This window comes from Oryzias latipes, chromosome 23 (assembly GCF_053564925.1).
Source record: "Oryzias latipes strain Hd-rR chromosome 23, Olatipes_Hd-rR_3.1".
NCBI lineage: Eukaryota > Metazoa > Chordata > Actinopteri > Beloniformes > Adrianichthyidae > Oryzias > Oryzias latipes.
In genome coordinates, this window is record NC_136259.1 from 3,429,523 (window position 1) to 3,451,245 (window position 21,723).

General features: G+C 41.7%; 1 protein-coding gene across 1 annotated transcript in view; it reads left to right on the top strand.

Annotated features, from left to right (window-relative positions):
• Nucleotides 1-1,402: 1,402 nt before the first annotated feature.
• The window catches only part of ntf3 (neurotrophin 3), a 53,681-nt gene continuing 33,360 nt past the window's right edge, over nucleotides 1,403-21,723 (top strand). Inside the window, exon 1 of the mRNA XM_011490875.4 lies at nucleotides 1,403-1,788. Within this exon, the coding sequence (XP_011489177.1) occupies nucleotides 1,771-1,788 (18 nt within the window). The 5' untranslated portion in view covers nucleotides 1,403-1,770. The remainder of the gene's footprint in view (nucleotides 1,789-21,723) is intronic.

Below are 21,723 nucleotides of genomic sequence, written 5' to 3' on the forward strand. Positions count from 1 at the left end.
GGTTTTAGGCCAGGGATCTGCAACCTGAGGCTGTGGAGCCAACGCGGCTCCTTCATCCCTCCATTGTGACTCTTTGGCTGTGAAGAAAAAGGCTAACGATTTCAGTGAGTGAGGGGTTTGTATTGATATTTTTAAAAGTGTCATCATTTCTTTTTATAATTTTAACATGACAGATAAGTCAGAAAATGAATGGTAAGAATGGTTTATTATTAGAATAAGCTTAAAGCACATATAGATTTATTTAACCCTGTAAAGTCCACTACATCAAACAATTCACTGATTTAAAAAAATAATTAAGATTTTTTTTTACTTTGATGAAATCTGCAAAAAAATTGAAAATGTATTTGTTTAAATGAGATATAGATAATATCAATTATAATTTATTTGTGTGATTTATGTTTTTGCTCACAATGATGTTAGTTTAAGATAAAACAAATATTTACATGAGTGTTCATGGAAAAATTTGATCCACACATCTTAAACATGGTGTAATTAGATTTTAATCATTATCCACTAATTTGACTTTTTTTCTCAATACAGCAGGCGGTCATTTGAAAAATAAATAATAGATGAGTTATTCTCTCTACAAAATGAGAAAATTAGAAATGAACTTTTTTATTGAAGCAGCCATTTCGAAATGAACAAGAAAAGCCCTTCTACCGCCCCTAGTGGTATGATGAGGAACTACAGGGCAGAAAACATGGACCAAGTGGGGGTTTTAAAAAAGTGTGGATCTTAGAAAGGCGTGTGCTAAATATTGGGCTAAAAAAGTGGATTCTACAACACTGTTGTCATGTTTATTTTAAATAGTAAAAAGAAAATGTTTGATTGAACTTTTTTGCATTTTTATTTCAAATACATTTTGAATAAATAAATTGATTAAAAACGTATTTCAAATTAAATAAATAAAAGACAGCAGGAGGACTTTATTACTTCGTTTTATTTTAAAGGAACCTTGTATGTGTTGCTCAAGAGTAGAGTACTAGTAAGATAAAATCAAGAAAATTATAACAATTTAAATATTGTAAAAATGTAAATGGTACGTTTGATTAAATAATGGCTTATTGGTCACAAAAACTCTGTGGTTCTCACTGGTTTGGTCTGTAAGAAACTGGAGCAAATAGCCTTGAAAGTTGCAAACTCCTGGTTTAGGGGATGTTTGATGTTCCAAAAGCCTCAAAGGACCATAAAAAAAAGATTAAAATGTGAATTGCTGTCAGAAAAGAGCCAGAAATGAACGAATTTATCACTTTAGTGCACTTTTATTAGTTTTTAGTTCTTTATTATTTTCACATATATGGAAAGTTACAGATTTTTTGATGGAGCTTCTTCACTAAAAACGAAAAAAAGGAAACAGAAGGTGGTCGTTCAGGATTTTAAAAGTAAACCTTCCATTTGATTTAGATGTTCTCGAGTCAGTAACGCGGGAGCTCCACTGGCGGCATTAGACACGCGCGTCCTCACGCACATGCTCTTAATTCGCTGTCCTAATTCATGTCAGCAGGCTTCCTGCGCCGTTTGACAGCAGCCGCATGTTTGCAGGTCTTTGCTGCGACAACAGCCATCTGTCCCGCCGCGGAAAGAGCAGAAGAGAGGGAGAGGGAGAGGGGGGCGGGGGATTTACGCACGCCCTGATCCTCTCCACGCAGGACCAGTGGAGCGCACAGACGGGCGGCAGCACTCGGAAAGTCGGAACTTTTCGCCAAAGGATTCCACGTCAAAATTAATCACCTTCATGTCGACTGTGTTGGATACTAACCCGCCGATGCTATGGTTACCTTTATTACGGTAAGAGCTCCCTTTACCTGCCCTCAGCCGGAGCCCGGCTCTGCGGCTGAAAGGTCTCCGGTCCAGCCAGGGGGGGGGGGGGGGGGGTCGAGAGGACAAACAAACTCTGCAGCAGGTTTAGGACCCGAGGAGCAACAGCCTGGCGGAGTTTCAGACAGACAGAAGCTGCTGTCACCTGCAGCAAACTGGGATTTAGGGTTGAGTTCGTTTTGGGTTTTTTTGGTAGAAGCAAAAAATAAAATAAAAATAAATAATAATAAAGAAGAAAATGTGGAAGCAAACTTGGAGACAGCAGCAACAGGTAGTTAAGAATGTGTCCCACAGACAGGAACAGGGACTGCTGCCTTTAAAAGCCACTTTCTGCGCTCAGAGCCGGCGCGTGCTGCGCGTGAAGTGGCAGATCTGGCCACAGTGCGCACGGGGGCGACGCGTCTCCGGGGTTTCCCTTGTGAATTGCGCCTTAGTGCTCGGATTGTGGCAGTGAAATCAGACATTTCACTGATGAATCTCAAAACAAAGACAGACCATGCATAAATGTGGAAGTTGTCTTCCTCCCCGCGCGCTCCTCACGCCTGGTGCGCGTGGTCACTGCACACACTCCTGGCTGAGAGGACGTCTGTTCGCGCGCAGAGCTCCTGACTGAGACCTGGATGACCCTAAAGTTAATTCTGGATTAAAAAAATGTTAATATAAAGTTTGCAAAGTGTATGCATACTAGTATGTGGGTTTTGTGGTTCAGTTCTGGTTCCTTCCTCAATCAGCAAGGTTTGATAAAGAGCCGCAGAGGGAGCACGCGCTTGTGTGGCTCGAAGTGAAGCTGTGGGGCTGCGTGACGCGACAGCGCGTTCGGCGTAAACGCGCGCATCAGTGGGCGTCTTGGCATTCGGTGGATGAGTTCCCGCTGCAGCTGTTGCGGCTCAGGATTGAGCGCAGAACATCTGGCTGGCATGCAGGCGCGTAAACTGAAGGTACGGAGCGCACTGGAGCTGGCGACGTCCTCTTTCGACTGTTTACGAGGCGACGAGGAGCTGTTTGTGCGCAACAGGAGGAAGAACCTGTAGAAAACGCACCGACTGCGTTAATTCTAGTTTGTGGAGACTAGGCCGCCACGTGTCCATAACACACACGCGCATCATATGTTTCCTTTTAATTATGTTTAATTTGAAAAATCAGTAGTTTGAGAAGCCCAAATCCACCTGATCAAACCCCACATGTCCGATCAGAGTAAACGTCTTTCCAGCTAAAGTCCTGTTTGTTCCAAGTGGTCACGGCTTCGCTTTGACGCCTGCAGGTGTGTTTGTCGAGTTGATGGAGTTGGCAGTGTCAGTAGTTTGCGCGCAATCATGTGAGTTCGCTTTATTTTGTTGTGTTGATTCATGGCGGTGGATCAGCCAGACTGAGGGAAGGAGCTTTTGTCCCATCTCTGATGATTCATTCTGACGCTTCCTGAGCTGCAGGAAGAACTTTAGCAAACTCTGACATTTTTTTTTCTGACAAATCTGGAAAAAAGTTTGTTTTCTTTTCCCAGAAAAAATCTAAAATTTCAACTTTTTGCACCCAGATTAATCTTCAAACACGCGTGAGTTGGGGGCATCTCTGATTGGTTGACCGTATAATCCTGTCTCATTAGCTCATAGTGTGGCCTGATGCAAAATCAATTCCAAATTGACACATGAGGCCAGTTGTTGTGCTGTTATCTGAGAAGAAATGGGTTTAATCAACCAGTTTGACCCAACAGGAAAATCCCTGCTGCTGAAGCTGCATTACATACCGAAGGGAAACCCAATAAAAAAAAACTTAATTCATATGAGTTTAAGGAACAATAAATGTTAAGTTGATGAAGTAAAAACATGCATGTATGACTTCTAGGCAGCGTAAGATCACAACTTTTACGATAACTTCTAGATGCCACAAATGTGTTTTGTTTGGAAAATCAAGGATGCTGTCTCTAAATTTCATGCATAAATCCTGATCCTGATCCTTTTTGTGTAAATTAATGTGGTTTGGTTAGAGGAATGTAGCCAAATAGACTTAACATCTATGTTCAGCGCAGGAGCACTGCTTCAGAGATGATGTGAAAGTCTGAATGGAGGAAGGCGTCTGTGGCGTACCTGAATGGGCCATAAAGGCTGCATCCCACTAAAAAGTTCTCCATAGCCCAGTTGGAGCTTTTTGCATCACTAAAATTCTGAAAACCACACAGCAGGTCTGGTCTCAAAGCAGTTGGAGAGCAAAAAAGTTGTATGTCTCCTCTTCCAAACATCCCAAAGTGAACATAAAGAGACCAATCTGAATAATGTGGATCCAATCGAGATGAAGACTGGACTTCCTGTTTGATGTGGAGGAACTTTACTTTCATCATTTAGTGAAAAAGCTGTTAAATGTTTGTAAAAGTCCAATTTTCAACAGAAAAATGTGGTGGCGGCAAATGAAGGAAGGAGGTCCTCCCTGTGCACCACCACCTCCCCCAGCAGGGACACAGGAGGGGCTCTGAGGTCAGCTGAGGGACAGAATCTCTCCAGCAGGTCTTGGCTCTGCCATGGGGCCTCATCCCAGTTCACCTTAACACCTCAGAGGAAGAAGACACCTGGGAGGAATTATGACCAGATGGGGGGAAAAAACCCGCCTCGGCCAGCTCCTCTTAACCTCCAGGAGCAGCAGGTTTTACTCCGAGGGCCTCCTGCTTGACCGAGCTCCTCACATCATCTCTAAAGGAGACTCCAGCATCTGGAGAACAAAGCCAGCGTGGTCTATAAACCTCCTTCCTCCAAAAACTTTAATGAAACCTCCAGATTACGATGAGAATTTATGACAGGAACTTTCCCTTTTTCTGGCTGAAAATCCTCCCCATGTTTAGTTTAAACTCAAGCAGCATTTTTCAGTGATGAAGAAGTAGATCAATATAAAAAAAAGGATAGTCACTGGCCTTAACTGTGTGGAGAAAACCATCCAAACACGGGCCTTCACTCTCATCCCCTGTTTCATTTCCATGGTTTCCGCAGAATTTCAAATGATTTGAGCGTTTTTCTTGGAGGTCCAGAAGCTGAAACTCTGCTCAGATTTCAGGCTCCAACACGGCTGCAGGAATTTTCATGAACGTTTGTGTCCGTTTGCTCTTGCCGCTCCATAATTTAATTCATCATCGAAAGCACAAGGAAGCAGGAAGCAAGAGTTCTGAGAGATGGAAGAAGGTCATCATTTCCATTTCCAATATGAAATATTTGACTGTGAACTATGATCAACTGATGTTGAGTTTTGAACTCCAGAGTTTTATCATCCCTTAGTCCATACAAATAGTGAGGAAGTACTTGAAATTTTCTTTTTATGTATTACATTGTAACCTTAAAATGCTCCAATTTAGTCTGAAGAAGTATTCAGTCAGTATACTTCCTTCACTAAATGGTCTATAGCAGTGCTCCCCAACATTTTTCAGCCCACGGATCTGTTTAAGGTCAGAAAAATCATGGGTTTCAATTTTTGAGGCTCTATGTTCCTTTAACGTTTGACGGTTTATCTGGAAGTTTATTTTCATCCTCATGGAAAACACCTGCAGCTGCTTTAAACTTTGTCTTTTCACTAGATTTCCTGTAGGAACGTTAGATTTTCTCTTAACTCATAACTGTCAAAGTGGAAGCTAAACATTCAGACGCCAAGTCGTCAGACTTTTAAGGTGCAAAAGATAAATGCATTAAAGAAGGCCACTAAACTGGTATTTTCTATACTAACAACTTGATTAGCAGCATCCTGGTAACATCAGACAGCTAAAGATTCAGCATCATCATTATGGTCTGTGAGAACGACTGTCACAATAAAACCACATTTAGAGTAAAGACACCTGGTTGCTGTCTGTTAAAGGCAGTTTTCATTTACTTTGAAGTCAAATTCTTCTTCTGTTTCCTGCCTCTTTTCCGCCTAAACAAACTTTCCAAATATCTTTGTTTTTTGTTGACATGGCTGGCTTCAGTGGTTTCAATTTAGTGCCACTTTAAGAAAGTAGCAGATGGATTTTCAGCACGTGACCGAGCGACTTGAGGAGTCGGATGGAGTGGAGAATCCAGTTGTTTTTCAAAATAAAACTTCCTTCAGAATCAGATTAGAAATAAAATGGAAAATGTAGGTTGTGGTTTTTTCCCTCTGCGGTTTGTTATCAACTGTGCAGTGGTACCGGGCCAGGGGTGACAGGGGTACCACTGGTCTGTGGTACACTTAGCTATACTTTTCCTCAAGGAATAGTAAAGAAAAAAACACTTAAAGTGTGCTACTTCTTTGCTAACAGTTATTTAGATTTAAAATTAAGAATAAATCTGAAAAAATCAAGGAGAAAATAATTAGTTCACTTTTTCTATGTTGTGCAAACACGCTGATAGGTCAAGCTATTTTGAGAATAGAAAGAGCAAAAAAAACAAAAAATCATAACATCTTCGCTTTAGTTACTACTCCAGGATGGATGGATGGATGGATGGAATTCTTTTGTCTGCAGCTGCAAAAGTGACATTCAGAACAGTGCAACATTTGAAAAGAACAAAAGAACATCTGTAACTTCCATGACCAAGTAAATTAAATTATATTAAAGAAAACAACCGTTGTAAGAACAAAAACGGCAGAAAAAATGACAAATAAATATAAAATATCAAATATCCCTCTGACTACCAGCGATCCAAATTTGTCGTCTGCAGAGGACATTTCTAAATTCAAATATTTCCCAAACTCTGAATCCTACTGAATAAATTCCTTTGGGTATTTAGGGGACATTTGGGACTTTTGAATGACACCAACTGTGAATGGGAGGAACTCTTGGAATTGTGTTTTTTGGTGGATTTTAAAAAAAAGACAAAACTCAAGAGGGTAAATCTGATCCACCGAACGTTTTGAAATGAAAGTCAAGTGGCGCACAAGTACTTTGCTGAAGGATTTTGGTAAGACTGGTACAGTGAGGCCATTTGGGTCAAGTGCTTGAACGCTGAGCATGTTTTGGCAAGTTCTGTTGAAGAAGGGAGTCAAAACTGAAGTTGGGGGCGGAGAAAGAAGGAAGTGTGGTTTCCATCTTTCCGTTGGTTCCTCTGAAAGCTGCAGATTCACAGCTTCAGCTGCTTGGAAATGGTTTATACGCCGTGCACGGTGTTTACATCGAGCACATTCTTATGGCTGGTGAGAGGAAACCCACTGCAGATGTGTGGACAGATCACCCCGCTGAGCAGAACTAAGAGGAAACAGCTCATGTGGACAAATACCCGCCGAAGAGTTCATAGGGGTCTTCTTTAACGTGTGACCATAGGCTTTCCTTGAGACAAACACCTTCTGGGCAGAACTGTAACTAAAAGCTTCCCTGCTCGTCTCCCCGTTGTGGGGCAGAGGAGATAAAGATCATGCGGTTTCAAGGTGAGCTTTCCCGGCAGCTCGGTCACATGACAGTTCAAGCCGTCTTCTCCCTGTCCGCTCGGCCACCCTGTCTCAGCGATTTTCTTTATCTCCCTCATATCCGCCGTCTGGATCTTTATGCTGCTCATTTCCTCCCCTTTGCTCTATTTACATCCAACTTTCCATCCCAGCCTGTTTTTCTCCTTTTACTCTCCGTTTCAACATAAAAAACAAGAGACACCGTGACCTCCAGAGGATGGTCTGATCAGTCCGTCTCCGATAGCTGGAACAAATTCCCTTAGAAGGCATGATTCACCCCGTCACAAGCTTTTCTAGATCCTGTAGATCTATAAGTGCAAGTCTGGGAAGAAAACAAAGAGTCATTGAAAGTTAGCGACGTTTCTCCATCCATGCTGGGACCGCTGCTAACCAGATGGACTACATTCTCTAGACCTATTTTAAAAGCGTTTCTGGTGGTCTTTTTATTAAAATGAGGCAATTTTTTAGCCCAAAACCAAAAAAACGCTTTTTTTCTAGAACATCGTTTCTGAAGAGCTGCATAAATTCATTAGAAATTCCCCTCTAAGTTGTGGACTGGACTGTTGGTGCGCTTCCCATCATCCATCTGTCTACACACTCTCCAACTAGCAGCAACGAGCAATCCAGCAGAACAGACTCCAGCTCAGACGAGGAAAACGAAGACGCATTGGCATTGTAGCATATACCACACAAATACTATCCTTTTCAAACAGCATCTTTTCCGTCTGTTCCTTATTTACAGCATTTTAAACAAAGAAATACTTCAAAATCATATTCTGAGCTAAATCTTCTTTATATGTGTCCTCCATCATGAGAAAAATGCTACAAGAGCATGTTAAAAACCTCAAAAAACACAATTTTCATCTTTCATTCAAGAATTCCAGCCATAAATCAGGACAAATGCAACAGACAACGTTATGTTTGCGGAGAGAAAGACGTTTGATTCCCTGTGTTTGGTGGAACCGCAGCAAACATTCCTGCTATTTCCTTGTCTGATTCTGGAAGTGAAGACCACAATGACCTCTAGATCCATATCTACTGATCACATTGGTAATCTCAGATTATCCACTTTTTTTTAATGGGTTGCATTCATTTTATTTTGAAGGAGGGTCTATCCCGAATAACAGTGTTTAGCAGCTGGGATCCAGCATGCCGAGCGTTGCACCGCCCTGCTGACACTGTCATAAAAGCAAAACCCAAAAATGTGCGTAAAACCTTTAGAAGCTGGAACTTTAGGATGGAAAATAGACTTAAATAGAAGTGTAAATTGGAAAAGAATCCCCCTGTCATTAACCTAGGAACATGTGATCTTTAATCTGCAAATACAATCATGGAAAATTCCAGCATCTGGAGACACACTGGATGTCTGTGTGTTCTTGTAGGTGTAAATTAGAGAAAGGTGCTGACCCCCACCAAGCTGCCTCGTCAGAGCTTCCATACCATCGTGATGAACATGTCCAGAAAGCATGTTTGAAGAAAATCTGATGGATGTGAGCTTCAGGGAAACGGCAGAATGAGAGCCCGGTGGAGCTACTGAGGTCGGCAGCAGATTTTTTTTGGGCCACGCCTCCAGACATGTTTTGGGTGTGGCTGTCGGTGCAACCTGAGAGCGACAGCGAGCCTCTTTGAACACTCTCACATCATATCAGCCTCTTTAAACTTTCACATAAGACTTCCTTCGTTAGATCAGAGCCCTGTAGCTGTGGGTCTCTACTGAGGGAAACAACTCGTACATTTTAGGTTATTGGCAAAATAATAGCAGTTTTGAAGCTACTGGAGTTCTAAGTTCATTGCATTTTGAAGACATAAAGGTACAAACAGGAAAATGCTGAAAGGTCTGTTACTGTTAAGTTCCTTTCCGATCATCTTTTTATCTTTATGGAATAGCGTCTTCAGTTTGATTGAACTGTTTTTTGCCATGTTTTTAAGAATCCGTCGTTTTCTAGGACATAGTTTCTGCAGAGCGGCTGGAGTTCATTAGAAATTCCCCTTTGAGTTTTTGGTAGGACTGTTGGTGCAGAGCAAGCCCGCCCCTCTTCCCCTCCCCGTTACAGAGAACTCTCTGTTTACGCACTAGCTCAGTGGTCCCCAACCTTTTTGTCACCGCTGACCGGTACAACGCAAAAAACGTTTACCGCGGACCGGGGGGGGGGGGGGGGGGTGTTGAGGTGCAACTTTATTAGCGGCGTCCTCGTAACGTCACACCAACAACAGAACATCACATGAGCAACATGGGGGTGTATCACGTGATGTTTGGTGTCGCGACTTTGACGTGCGTTAAGTGTGACGGATGTAACAGAGAGAATCGGTCACTTTTTTAAAAAAAACGTTTTTTTCGAAAAAAACAATAAAACGGGAATCCTTTTTTCTTTCTGTGCGTCCCGGTGCCAAAATTTCCTGCGGCCCGGCACCGGTCCGCGGCCCGGTGGTTGGGGACCACTGCACTAGCTCACAGCCCCACACATCCCCAACCTAACATTTCTTCTTACAGCCTTTTTATCGGAATGGCTCTTTGACCCTTCAACATTGGTGATGGCACCGGCGACACCTTAATAACACACGATGTTGGACGTGTCGTTGCCATTTATGCGATCAACACGATTCCGTTGATTCTGGCGCAGAGAAAAGTGTCATTGCGTTCGTTTACTAACATAAAGTGTTGCATAACAACCCGACACCGCTTTCCTCCGATTGCGTAGACACTTCACCACTGTAGCATATCAGCACATAGCTGCTTTGTCCGCTTCAGAGTCCGTTGAAATAATTGCGTCAACAGTTGAAGGGGAACGGTAGACAAAAGAATGTCAACACTGAAGCTAAAATTCTGGTATTAAAGGGTTAAGGAGGTCAGAAGACCCGTTCTGTCTGTGGTTCTTCTAGTCGCTTCACAGCGTCGATGCTCTCTGGGTCTGGCCATGATTCTGGTTGTGGTTTGTTGAGGGGAAGCAAATTTAAAACATTGCTCTTGTTAAAAGACATTTTGATGATTTCTCCATTAAAGAAGAGGAGAAAGCTTCTCTTCTTCTCTTTCTAGGTGTTCAAATGTTTTTCCATCATATAAAAGGCAGCGTGAGCATCAGGAGGTCCAGCTGGTAGCTCACCGTGCAGAACTGTTTCTATCAGATTCGTCTCATCCTCTGCAGCAGCAAAATCTCGCCTGGTTTAGAGGTGGCAGTAAAGCAGTGATCCAGGCAGAGATGTTTACCCCCAACCCAAACTCTTAGACGGTGAGTCAGGCAACCCAAACACCCGACACGGCTACGGCAAGTCAGAGGACTCCTGTTTTTGTCCACTGGAAGTTCTGATGTTACGTTTTTCCAAGTTAAAAGTCATCCAGAGGCGAGAAAGTGATGACTTCTGTGTTCTGGGACTGCATGTTCCTCTGCGCTGTTCTGTTTGTAAACAGATGTAATCTCATGGAGCTCTCCTCATCGTCACACGTTTCTACTCAACAGCGGTTCAAAGTCAGGTAGCTACGGCTAAAGCCAGCTGCAACAAGCGAACAGCTGGATTTTCTGCTGCCCTGTTGGGAGGAAATGATGTCCCTAAGCCCCTCCCCTTCTGGAAGTGGACCAACAAGCAGGAAAAACAAGCCTGATGGTTGGTGGAACCTGTGAAGCTGTTGCAGAGGTGAAGACTTGTTAGTTTTGAAAGACCATGTTATAAAATACAGCAACACACCATAATTACTCCACTACAAGGCGCGCTGTCAATGAATGGTCTATTTTTGAACTTATGTCACATAAGACGCACTGAACTACAGTATAAGGCGCATTAATTAATCGAGACGTAAGAGTCAGAGAAAAGTCTGTCAGTCAGACTTTGTTATCTGCAGTCAAAGTTAATTCCAGACCTTGTTTGTAGCACGCTACACATTAGCCAAGTTAGCATCGTTACAGACCGATACCGCTTAAACAAACGTTATTGTGACTACGCTAGCTCCCAACCTTGTTACGACCCGTCAATTAACATATACCACATTTTATTTAAAAGAAATACAAATAAATAAATACTGGTCACTCCCAATAGTTCAATGTTTCTATATTCCACAAAAAAAAGAAGAAAAGAATATTTGTTTCAATGTTTGGATATTAGAGATTCTGAACAACTTGAAATTGTGACGCTTGCTGTACCCAACACTGTGAACTCCAAAACTTGTAAATAAAAAAATAAATAAAGCAGTCCGACAGTGCAACACAGTAGCGGCGTTAGCGTACTTACAATAGCATCCCACCAAAGATTTTTACAGAGCGCTTTGACATCAGTAAACACAACCACAATTAATCCAACTATAAGGAAAAACGTACAAAGTGAAAAGTAAGTACAGCCGATCCGAAAATAACCGAAATACAAAGCATTTTTATGAAAAATGCACCTAGAATCAAACTACATAGATGTTGCATGAAGGATTTCTGCAAAACGCTAGCTAACATTTAAGTGACGTGCAATAACCTCAAAGCCAACCGACACAGGGGACGCCATTGTGAACGATGCAAACTGAACTTGCATCACGTAACAAGCCACATGTCAGCTAAAGGAAAGGTTTAATTTTCCAGTAAAAAGTCTTAGTTTTCTCCTAGTTTCCTTGATTTCTGCGGCTCAGTTGAACAGAACACATCATTCCCTGCAGAAATCAATGAGAAATGTGTTTTGCGTAACAGACTCGTCACACAGTGAATGCCCGGTTGGTAAGAACAGCAGTCCTTACGTGAGTTACATCTGTACTTCAAGTCAAAAGCCTGGAAATGTTTGACATTCTTTGCACTTTCCATTCAATGGGCTTCAGCACATCTGTTCTGTAACAGTTTGTAAAAAGGACTTGTTCTAACATTCCAACCCAAGCCTCCAGTCACACACGTCTTTATGTGGATCGTCAGACTTAATTTTAGCTAAATGTCTTGATTTGGTCGTGTTTACTTTCAATAAAATAGTCCTGAGGTCAACATTTTGCAGTTATGACTTTGCAACATCTGCTCTCCCTTCTAACATCCTGAAATGAATTTGGCTTTTTTTTTTTCTACTGGAGGAAGATCCGTGCTTCTGATTGTGAAGACATGTCAGACTGAAGAACTCAGCAGTCCACAGAGGACTGGTGGATCTGCAGGGATCCGTTTATATGCGGTGACATTTGTTAGTGCGTCTGCTGTGCTGCTTGGTGTGAGGAACACCACAAGGAGAGGAATTTTGGCCAAGAAAGTGAACAAACTAGTTTCTTCTTCCCAAAGGCTTTTTTTTGTTTGTTTTAGCAGTTGGATGAAGTTTGTTTGTCTATTAAAGTTATGATTGTTTGTGCTAATTTATAAAGGAATATTGCATGAACTAAACTGGATTCATATCATGGAGTGTTCTAACTTCCAAGAGTCTTCTGAAAGAAAACAGGTGTTGCGCGTATCACATCAAAAAAGATTCATTAATCACTAGAATGAAGGTGCCGTTAGGCAAAATAAATACTGTTCTACATTAATGAATAACAGTTTTTTGTATTCATATTTTACCGATAGAAGAAAGGAATAGGAGAATTGACAGCATGGTGTGTTCTGCTCTGTTTGGACCTTTTCCTTCTTACATTTTAAGGAGTTTCTTTAAGTAAAAGCAACACCAAAGAATCCTACTTTTCTTTAGAAATGAATCATATTTGATTAATTCTGTTTTTTTAGAATCCCTCTGGGATCAACTTAAGCCATAGTCACAACAGTCCTTACGGGTGAAAAAATGGGCAAACCCGTGCGGGGCCTGATCCTCTCTGCGGCCCTCTACAGGCCCAAACAGCCTAAAAACCCAAGACTAAGGCTGTAATGCAGTGGTACCGCTATGTAAGTTCATTAATGATTTTCTTTTTCTCTGTCATCTACAATGCGAGTTTTCCTCCAAAGTCAGGCCTTTTTTTCTCACTTCCCCCTGACTTCTTTCAACATGACCAGAAGATTTGCCCTCATTATGTAAAAAGATGAGTTTGCTTACCCTCTGATTTGGCCCCAATGTAAATCGAATCTATTGAAGTGTTTTTTCTTTCTCCAAACCACAATGTTCCATTAGCTTTGCCATCTGAGTCCCACTAATCCAATTTGCCAGAGGATTACATTTTGCGAGTAGATCAGCTTCAATTCAGGGACCTTTTGGTGTTGGTGGGATGATCGTCTCCCAGTGGGAGTCACCAAAAGTCTAATCGGGTTTGGAACTCTTCATCTGAAGTTCTTAGAGATCCCATTAAGGATGTTAAGAGAAACCTGGACAATGTTGCCTTTGTTTTACCTTCACACCACAAACAATCGAAAAATACTTTATCTGGGGGAAATTATAGTTTCAAATGTTTGTGTGTTTTCCGCCTGTTGGGGGCTTGTGGGTGGACTGATGTGGCCACCTTTGATACTTGAGCTGACAGATGTTCAGATGACCCGGAGGCCCAACCAACCCGTTGCCTGGTGTCCTAAACACACCACAAACAAAGGTTCAGCACCGGCTCACGCATTGGGCTGATCCCTGAGCCCAGCGTAATACTTATCCTAACTTTAATCTGTAGCCTGGAGCCTAACCCTCTGCGCCCCCGCCCACCGAACGTCTGTCAGGAGAAGCATCCGTGCAGGAATGTCTTCAGTGGGGCTTTTATTTCCAAGTAAAGTATTTACGACCATCATTTTTCTGTCTCCACATCGACATGATGGATCAAATTTGTGTCATGAGGACTTAATGCAGCCTAACTTTGGATATTTCTGGTTCTTTTTTTTCTCCTTCGACAGTTTGTTTATTCTTCCGCAGGTGCAGAAGTTTGCAGAGCGACCATGTTTACCGCTGAATTATAACGAGGAATTACCTCTATAACTGGATTACTTCATTGATATGCTTCATTGTGCTATCTTGTGGGGTCCAGATGACCCACTCTGAACGTTTAAGTTGTGTTGACTGTCAGAAGGAAAAGTCTACACTAGGGCTGCACGATATGAGGTAAACTCGCAATATGCGATATTTAAGATTAATATTGCGATAACGGTATAATTTGCGGTATATAAACAAATAAAAAAATAAACAAAAACATCATTCCCATTTAATTGCAACAGTTTAAAAATTATACTCCAAATGACCCTCGTTGACATAGGAGACAAACATCTAACATAATAGCCCTCCATCCGATTGGTCAACAAGGTGAAGGCGTCCATCTGATTGGTCAAATGCATAAAGGGATTTATTTGATTCGTTAAATGCTTCAAGCTGCCATAAGGTTGTTTTAACACATTTAAGGTTTATGATTTATTGCGATTTTAACTGTCTTTTGCGATATGCATATTGCAGAACTGGATATTGCGATAACGATAAATTTGCGGTATATTGTGCAGGCCTAGTTTACACTGTCCCCGCAAAAATGTCAAAGGTCCCTTTTTTATTTGTGGTTGGCTCCGCCCCCTTTTCCGAAGCAACCAAATTCCTAATTAAATTCAAACCTAAACAAAATAAAGAAGCTAAAACATTCAGATGTATTTTAGCTGTAACAAGGGTGCCGAAAACAAACAAAAAACCCAAATAATAATAAAACACAAAACAAAAAGTGAATGCTTTCAATTTAATACAGACCTGTCAATCAAACCCAAATGAATGGGTGGGTCCACTGGATGACCTGGAAGTGCTCCCAAGGAACCAGGAAGTAAACAAGAACAACCAAAACCAGGTGACTACAATAACAGAACAAAGAGAATCGAAACGGATGGTAGAACTTTACAGCTGAATAGTGAGTGAACCCACAGACGAAATCAACAAAAAAATCATTTTATTAGAGATCTACAGACTTTTAGTCTAATAAAAGGATTGCAGTCAAATGGAAAGGATGTAGTTGTAAAAGTTGTATTTCACATCATCCCTGGGTCAAAATTGGAGCGGGTCTTTAATTCCCTTGTGTGTGTGTTGTTTTTGCATCAGGCACCTGAAGAGAATGGCGTTACACACTCTCCGGTCTCCTCCACAGCGGCTTTTTTCGGGTCATTTCTCCTATGATCTAATATGACTGCTCCACTTACCTCAGACTGGACTCAAGTTTCCTTTTTCTGCGTTTCCTGATCAGATCTCGGGGCTTTCTCGTTGCTCAGCTGATTTCTGACCGTTGGGTTTCGGGCATCAAAGGAAACATAAATCACATCAGTTAAGCCGCATTAATCAGATACCTGTCTCTGTCTCTTAATACCAATTACAGTGTAAATAGTATTAGTTTGTGTGCAGACGCAGGCAAAACGGTTGACATTTGAAATGCTTTTATTGAATCTAGCTAAAAAAAAGAAGTGGAGACAAAAGTTTACCAGTTTTTTTTCTTAACAACAGAACATTTCACAGAAAACTGCTGACAACCAGGTTATAGGATTTGAACTGATATTTTCTCCTGTTGGTTAAAAAGAGAGAGTAATGAAAAAGAGCTTACCCAGCATCCCCTCTGGTATCAAATGACTGTCCAGCAGGCAAAAGGATTCTGTTTCCCTCAGCACCCAACGTAAACAAGTTCCGACTGGCATAGGTTTCATCTGATAGCGTCTTCATATTTGACCCAATAATCAGCAGATTGTTACAAGCTAAACACATTTCAGTGTTATTTGGAGTACAAGATGTGCCTTTTTGAGCTGATTTACAAAATGCTCCATGTTTCCAAACCATAAACAGACTTTAAGGCCAAACGGATCATTCTGACCATAAGCCGCACGGAAGAGCAGCTTCCAGCCAGAAACTTCAAATCATTAACTGAAGTAATTTGGAAAAATATGGAAAAATTTCCTTTGGCCTGAACTGTTTCTTAATCTCTCTGAACAGCAAGTTAAGGAGGAATGTGTAGAAAGGCTCAGCGTTGATTATTCAAGGTGGAAAGCCGCTGCTGTTGCTGTCAAAGGCAAAACTCAATCCACGCTGTCAGATCGTCCTCTACATTTGATAAAAAGTAAAGATTCGTTCTTCACCAATCATTTTTTAGCATTCTTTATTTGCAACTTGAGCTGAAAACTCTTTTTTTTTCTTTTTTTGCATTTTTAACATTTTCAATATGTTTGTGAGAGACCTGAACCCATCTAAGAGCAGCAGAAGCTTTTAAACATGGATGTTTTCAAATGCTTTCCCTGCAGAAACATGTCCCTGAGAAAGAAGTGCCAAAAAATCTTCCCACCATTGGCAGATTTTCTTTTTTAATCACACAAAAAATCTGCCAATGGGGTCAGAAAAATGCTCTCACCAACAATTCTTAATTTGAGAAAAGACGTGTTTTCTTAAAATAAGATTATTTTGCTTTTGGAAAACTTTCTTCTTGCAAGACAGAAAATAAGACATTTTTCAAAAAAAAAATTTAGGGTCTTTTTACTCTAAGATTGAGTTTTTGCAGTGTCGTAACCCTTGTGCTATCATAGGCACTTTACCATTGGGAGTGGGGTCATCTAGACCCACTAAACAGTACTCTGAACCTTTTTTCTTCAATGATTTGTGATCTTCACTGGTGTCCATGGATTACATGAAATCTTTCCACCTTTATCCACCTTTGTCATGGTAGGGAGAACACATCAATGGAAGGGGGGGGGGTCATCTAAGATAGCACAAGGGTTAATATTTTGTACATAAAAACATAATTGTGAAATACATCTACGACGTTCATTTTGGTCATGTTGAACCTTTAGGATTACAACAGGGGTGTCAAACTCAATCGCACAGGGGGCCAGACTCCAAAACACCCCCTAGGTGGCGGCCCGAACAGGATAAACATGTACTGTAAAAACTTAAAACACATTTTTAAACTTTAAAACTTGTAAAACCCAACATAAATATGAATAACAGAACAGACAGAAATATTTTTCCAGAATAAATCAACTTAAACTTAACCTTCAATTTTTTTCTCTTCATAAAATATATACTGTCAGAACTATACAAATATAAACATCCTGTCGAACAAAAAAAAAGGCTGGAAATAAAATAAAAATGTTGTTTTTCAGCAAAAACAAATCAAATCAATCGTTTTCTTTGTTCTTGTGTCATTTTATCAGAACTGGTCTCGCCTTTTAGCATCAAGTTCATTTCTGGTTGGCGTGTTTATTATAGCTATTCACAATTTACCATTTTATTTAACCTTTATTTTATACAATGGAGTTTTAGGGCCACGGTGAGCAAAAAAGTTCGGGAGGATAATTTTTTTGTCTTGTTCCTAACTAACAAGAAAAAAAGAATAAAGTCGACATGAAGTTTCGAAAAAAAATGTCGAGATTAAAGTCGAAATCGATTTAACCCCTTACACCAAAGTTTTCTATTTATCGGAACCAAGCTTGAAGATAAAAGATGTGGAGCATTTTGTGAAGCTTTATTTCCGGATAGGTTTTTTTTGACGACTCAAAACCAGATTATTGTCAGTGTAGCCGTCTTTCCGGGGTTCTGTGTCGGTAAAGCGGAGTGTCATCTGTAAAATAAGGAGCTCGGAGACACGTTTGGGTGTAGAGGACCAATACTTTATTCTCCTGTTCATTCACATACTCAGAAGTCCATTTGTCTCATTACGTCATGAACCTGACAATGTGCAGAACACCAATGTGTAAACAGTTCCATACGCCCCCTCCTCCAGATGAAACGTCCCATTTCAACATAAAACAACAAAGAGGAATGAAAATAGTCTGTTATATAAGCATTAGAACGTTGAAAATGACAAACAGTGCTCCTCCACAGATGGAAGCGTCACACAGACGTATAGATCTGGTCTTTCATGGAGGAAGAAAGGATGGAAGTGGACATCTGCACGGACACCGACGTCTTCATCAACGGGCTGCAGAGATCCTGAAAGCCGCCAATCAATGAATAAAACATTCATAAATCGTAAATCAAACAAATGAGCTTCCAAACATTTGGAACGTTATCAATAAACATTCAGCTAAACCTGTACTAAATTTAGTTGATCTGCTCTGCTGCTGCACAGCGTTCACCTGCTGCTCTGAACGCTCACTTACACTTTAAATCTTGTAAATTTATTAGAAAAAACCAGTACATAGTTTGTTTTAGCTTTTTTTTTTTTGGTGGCCCTAAAACTCTGTCATAATTTTACCAGGAAGTCGAGAAGGACCTGGCCAAGAGGCACTGGCACACACGCGCGCACACACACACACACATGCGCACACACACAAGAACGATGGAGAGGATCGTTTACAGGTGAGGCACTGGCTCACCTGCCTCTCCTGACCACATGTCCCTGCTGTGACGGGTTTCAATAAGGCACTATAGAACCAAACCCACCCGACGCTGTTTTTGCCCGCAAATTTAGAATCCAAACCCCCCCAATTGGGCAGGACATCACCCACTCTGGCAACAATGGTGTTTGGCACGGCACCGGATGCACTGCATGATAGGATGTGTAGCTAATATTGTAGAGAATGGTCACAGAAACATTGGGACAAATTATTCCTGTTATGTTTATTTCTGCACCATGAGTGAGAGGGAGGGACAGGATGATCACAAGCCCCTTGTGAACAAATGTAAGGTGCAAAAATAGAGCCAGAGTTCATGATAACTGATCTCTTAGCCTCCTTAATCTAATGTTAATAAAATATATTACCACTGTAAAATTTCATGGGGTCATTGATGTAAAAAATGTAAAAAGATCTGGCGGGCCGGATATCATTTCTCAGCGGCCGGTTGAACAAACTACCTCATTTCTTCACTTCCACTATTTGTATCTAATCATCAGACAAGGCCAAAACGCAGCTCTTTGGGCATTTACATGAGAAACTGTTTTAAAAATGCGTGCTATTCAGATCTGTCAGTTCCAGTGGATAGGTTGGTGAACGCTTGGAGGCGGAGATCAGGTTTGGTGCTGGATGTGGTTCAGCATAACAAGAAATCAAACCCATTCTAGTTCATTTTTACCAAAAACAATGACTTTAAATCAGAAAACATCAGGGGCCTCATTTATAAACGTTGCGTACGCACAAAAGAAGGCGTACGCCACTCTCTACGCAATAGTTGAGATTTATAAAAAGCAAACTTGACGGGAAAATGTGCGGTCCTTCACGCAAGCTCTGACCCAGGCGTACGCACAAAAACGGGTGAAATGAGAAATGGCGACACCGTCGGCAGATGGAAGAAACACGTGAAAGTGACAGTGTGTGCCAAATCGTGCTGGCATGTGCTGTGCTACACAATGTGGCACAGCTTAAAAACGTGCCTCTACCCCCTGGCGCTGATTGCTGTGTTGGCCCCGACCCTGAACCCCATCCCCACGCATTTGAGCCATTTGCTGCTGCTGTGCGCCAGCGTTTGGAAGTGATGCGTCGCTTGTAAAGAAAAAGAGGTGTGGAAAATATTATTTATTTAAGAATTCCCTCATCGTGCAGTTTATTTCAGTCAGGGCGATCTTGATTTCGCCCAACTTTCAATTTTCGCCCAATTTTCGGCCACCTCTCTGATTGAACTACTGACTTCCCTCTGCATTTCAAGGACTGCATCGGTGAGGACGCGTCCACTGCTGGAGGGTTGAGAGCCGCGTGCCGTGGAGACGCTGGGGCCAGACGGCTGCTCAGCTGCAGCATCGTAACCACTGGCCCCGCTGGAACACCCAGCAACTAAAATAAAAATTTTCTATATTAATAATCTGTAATTGTGTAGCCTGCATACATGTGACTTGACTGCATTCATTTTAATTATTTCTCTTACCTGTGTCAGCCTGACCCTGGCGCGTCGGCGTCCCCTCCGTCTCAGTCAGGTGACTGAGGCGGAGGAGGACGCCGATAAGGGGGACTTAATAGGGATTCCCCAATAATAGCGGCCAGTTTCTCATCAAGAGGGGTCAGCTCCGGTCCCCCCCCCCCCCCCCCCCCCCCCCCTACGTAGCGGACACACTCTGCCGATGCAGCGCTAGACGTTTTTTTGCCTCGACTTTGATGTCCGATCATTTCTTTCATTTCTTTTTTATTTCGGCCACGTCCGAGGTTGTGAGGCTACAGCATTTACGGCGTCTGCCACCGCTTGCCGCTCACGTGCCTTTTTGGCATTAGTAATGCCCACACTGTGCCCCAAACAACACTTTTCTCCTCTTTTCCACCTCGCCAACGATAACTTCTACTTCACATTGAGTGAAGTTACGTTTTTTTGATTTCCCCTCTGTGTTTGCCATGATTTTGCAAGCCATGAATATTAATTTGTGGGCGTTTCACGGACTATTTATGGGCAACTATGGGCGTGTCATGTAGCCGCAAAAGCTGCGCTGCATTTAGAATCGGTTGTGATTTATAAAGGGAAAGATGCGTAGGATGTGCGTGCGCACGGTTTTATAAATCCGAATATTTCTGTGCGTACGCACGTCCTATGTTTCATCCGTACGCCACTTCTGACGCAAATCCTACGCAAAGTTTTATAAATGAGGCCCCAGGAGTCTGCTTTTTCTTTTGCTCTGGGATATGTCAGCTACTTTAAGCAAACGTTCTTTTTACAAACTCCCCGTCACTAAAGGACGTACCGGTGGTAACACGAGATGGAAATGTAACCAAAGAGTCTCTGCAGCCAACGAGACGTACAAGAAACGACAAAAGCTGGAGCTCAATCATTTGTTCAGCAGAGTTCTACTGATGTACTGGACCTGTTTTCTTTTCAGAAGAAGTGGCAGGACGTTCTTTACACCTTGCAGTGTGTTTGTTTGCCCTGCAGATCTGGCAGAGGCGAGCTTTCACCACTGCGAGTCAGCAGACTCACGGCCTGCTGATGCCTCCATCCTCCTCTAAAGTCCAAAAGCCACGACTGTTTACCCCTCAGAGTGAGCAGATGACCTGTTCTCCAGTCAGCTGCTCTCTGTAAACGAATGAAAACTCACCTGTCAGCCCCAGAAAACACTAAATCTCTCAGAATTTTAGTAAAGTTAAAAATTCTCTCTATGATGGAGTGTGTATCTTAAGCTCAGGACATCAGGCTTTCAGCAAAAACATCCCATTCTTGTCCAGATCCATGTGTGATAGTCATGTTCACGGTCGTTTATGCAATTAAGACGCCGGTTTGAAAACCAGCCAGAGACATGAGGAAGAAGCTTGAGACAAAGCTTTCCCACAGAGCAAATTCACCGCATTTTTCCACCAGAAAAAGCAACTTATGAGTTCCCCGATTTAATTGTGAACCATGATAAACAAAATTCCACATTAAAAACGACTGTCAGTGACCCAGAATAAAACAGAAAATCCCCAGTTTCTTCCAGATTACAAATGAAAATCATCTCTTTGAGCTTCAAAACGGCAAAAACTGAATCTTAAGAAAAAAGAAAAAAAGATTGTTTCAAGAAACAACCCCATTGGCAGATTTTTTTGTGTGTGCGTGGCTAATTTGAAAGAAATCTACCATTGGGATCAGAATTTTGCAATAATTTCTATGGGGCCTTTTCTTGCATTGTTTATGAGAGCATAATGATGAAAGCAAGTGGTCGTTGTTATCCAGAAATGAAAAGTGCAAAATCTTGCTGCTTGGTTTAATGCTCTTTGTCATTGTTATTATTTAAATTGCTTTAAAAAACAAGTTGTTTTGTGACTTTAAAGACTCACTCCAATGAAAATGGTGTTTTTAACATGT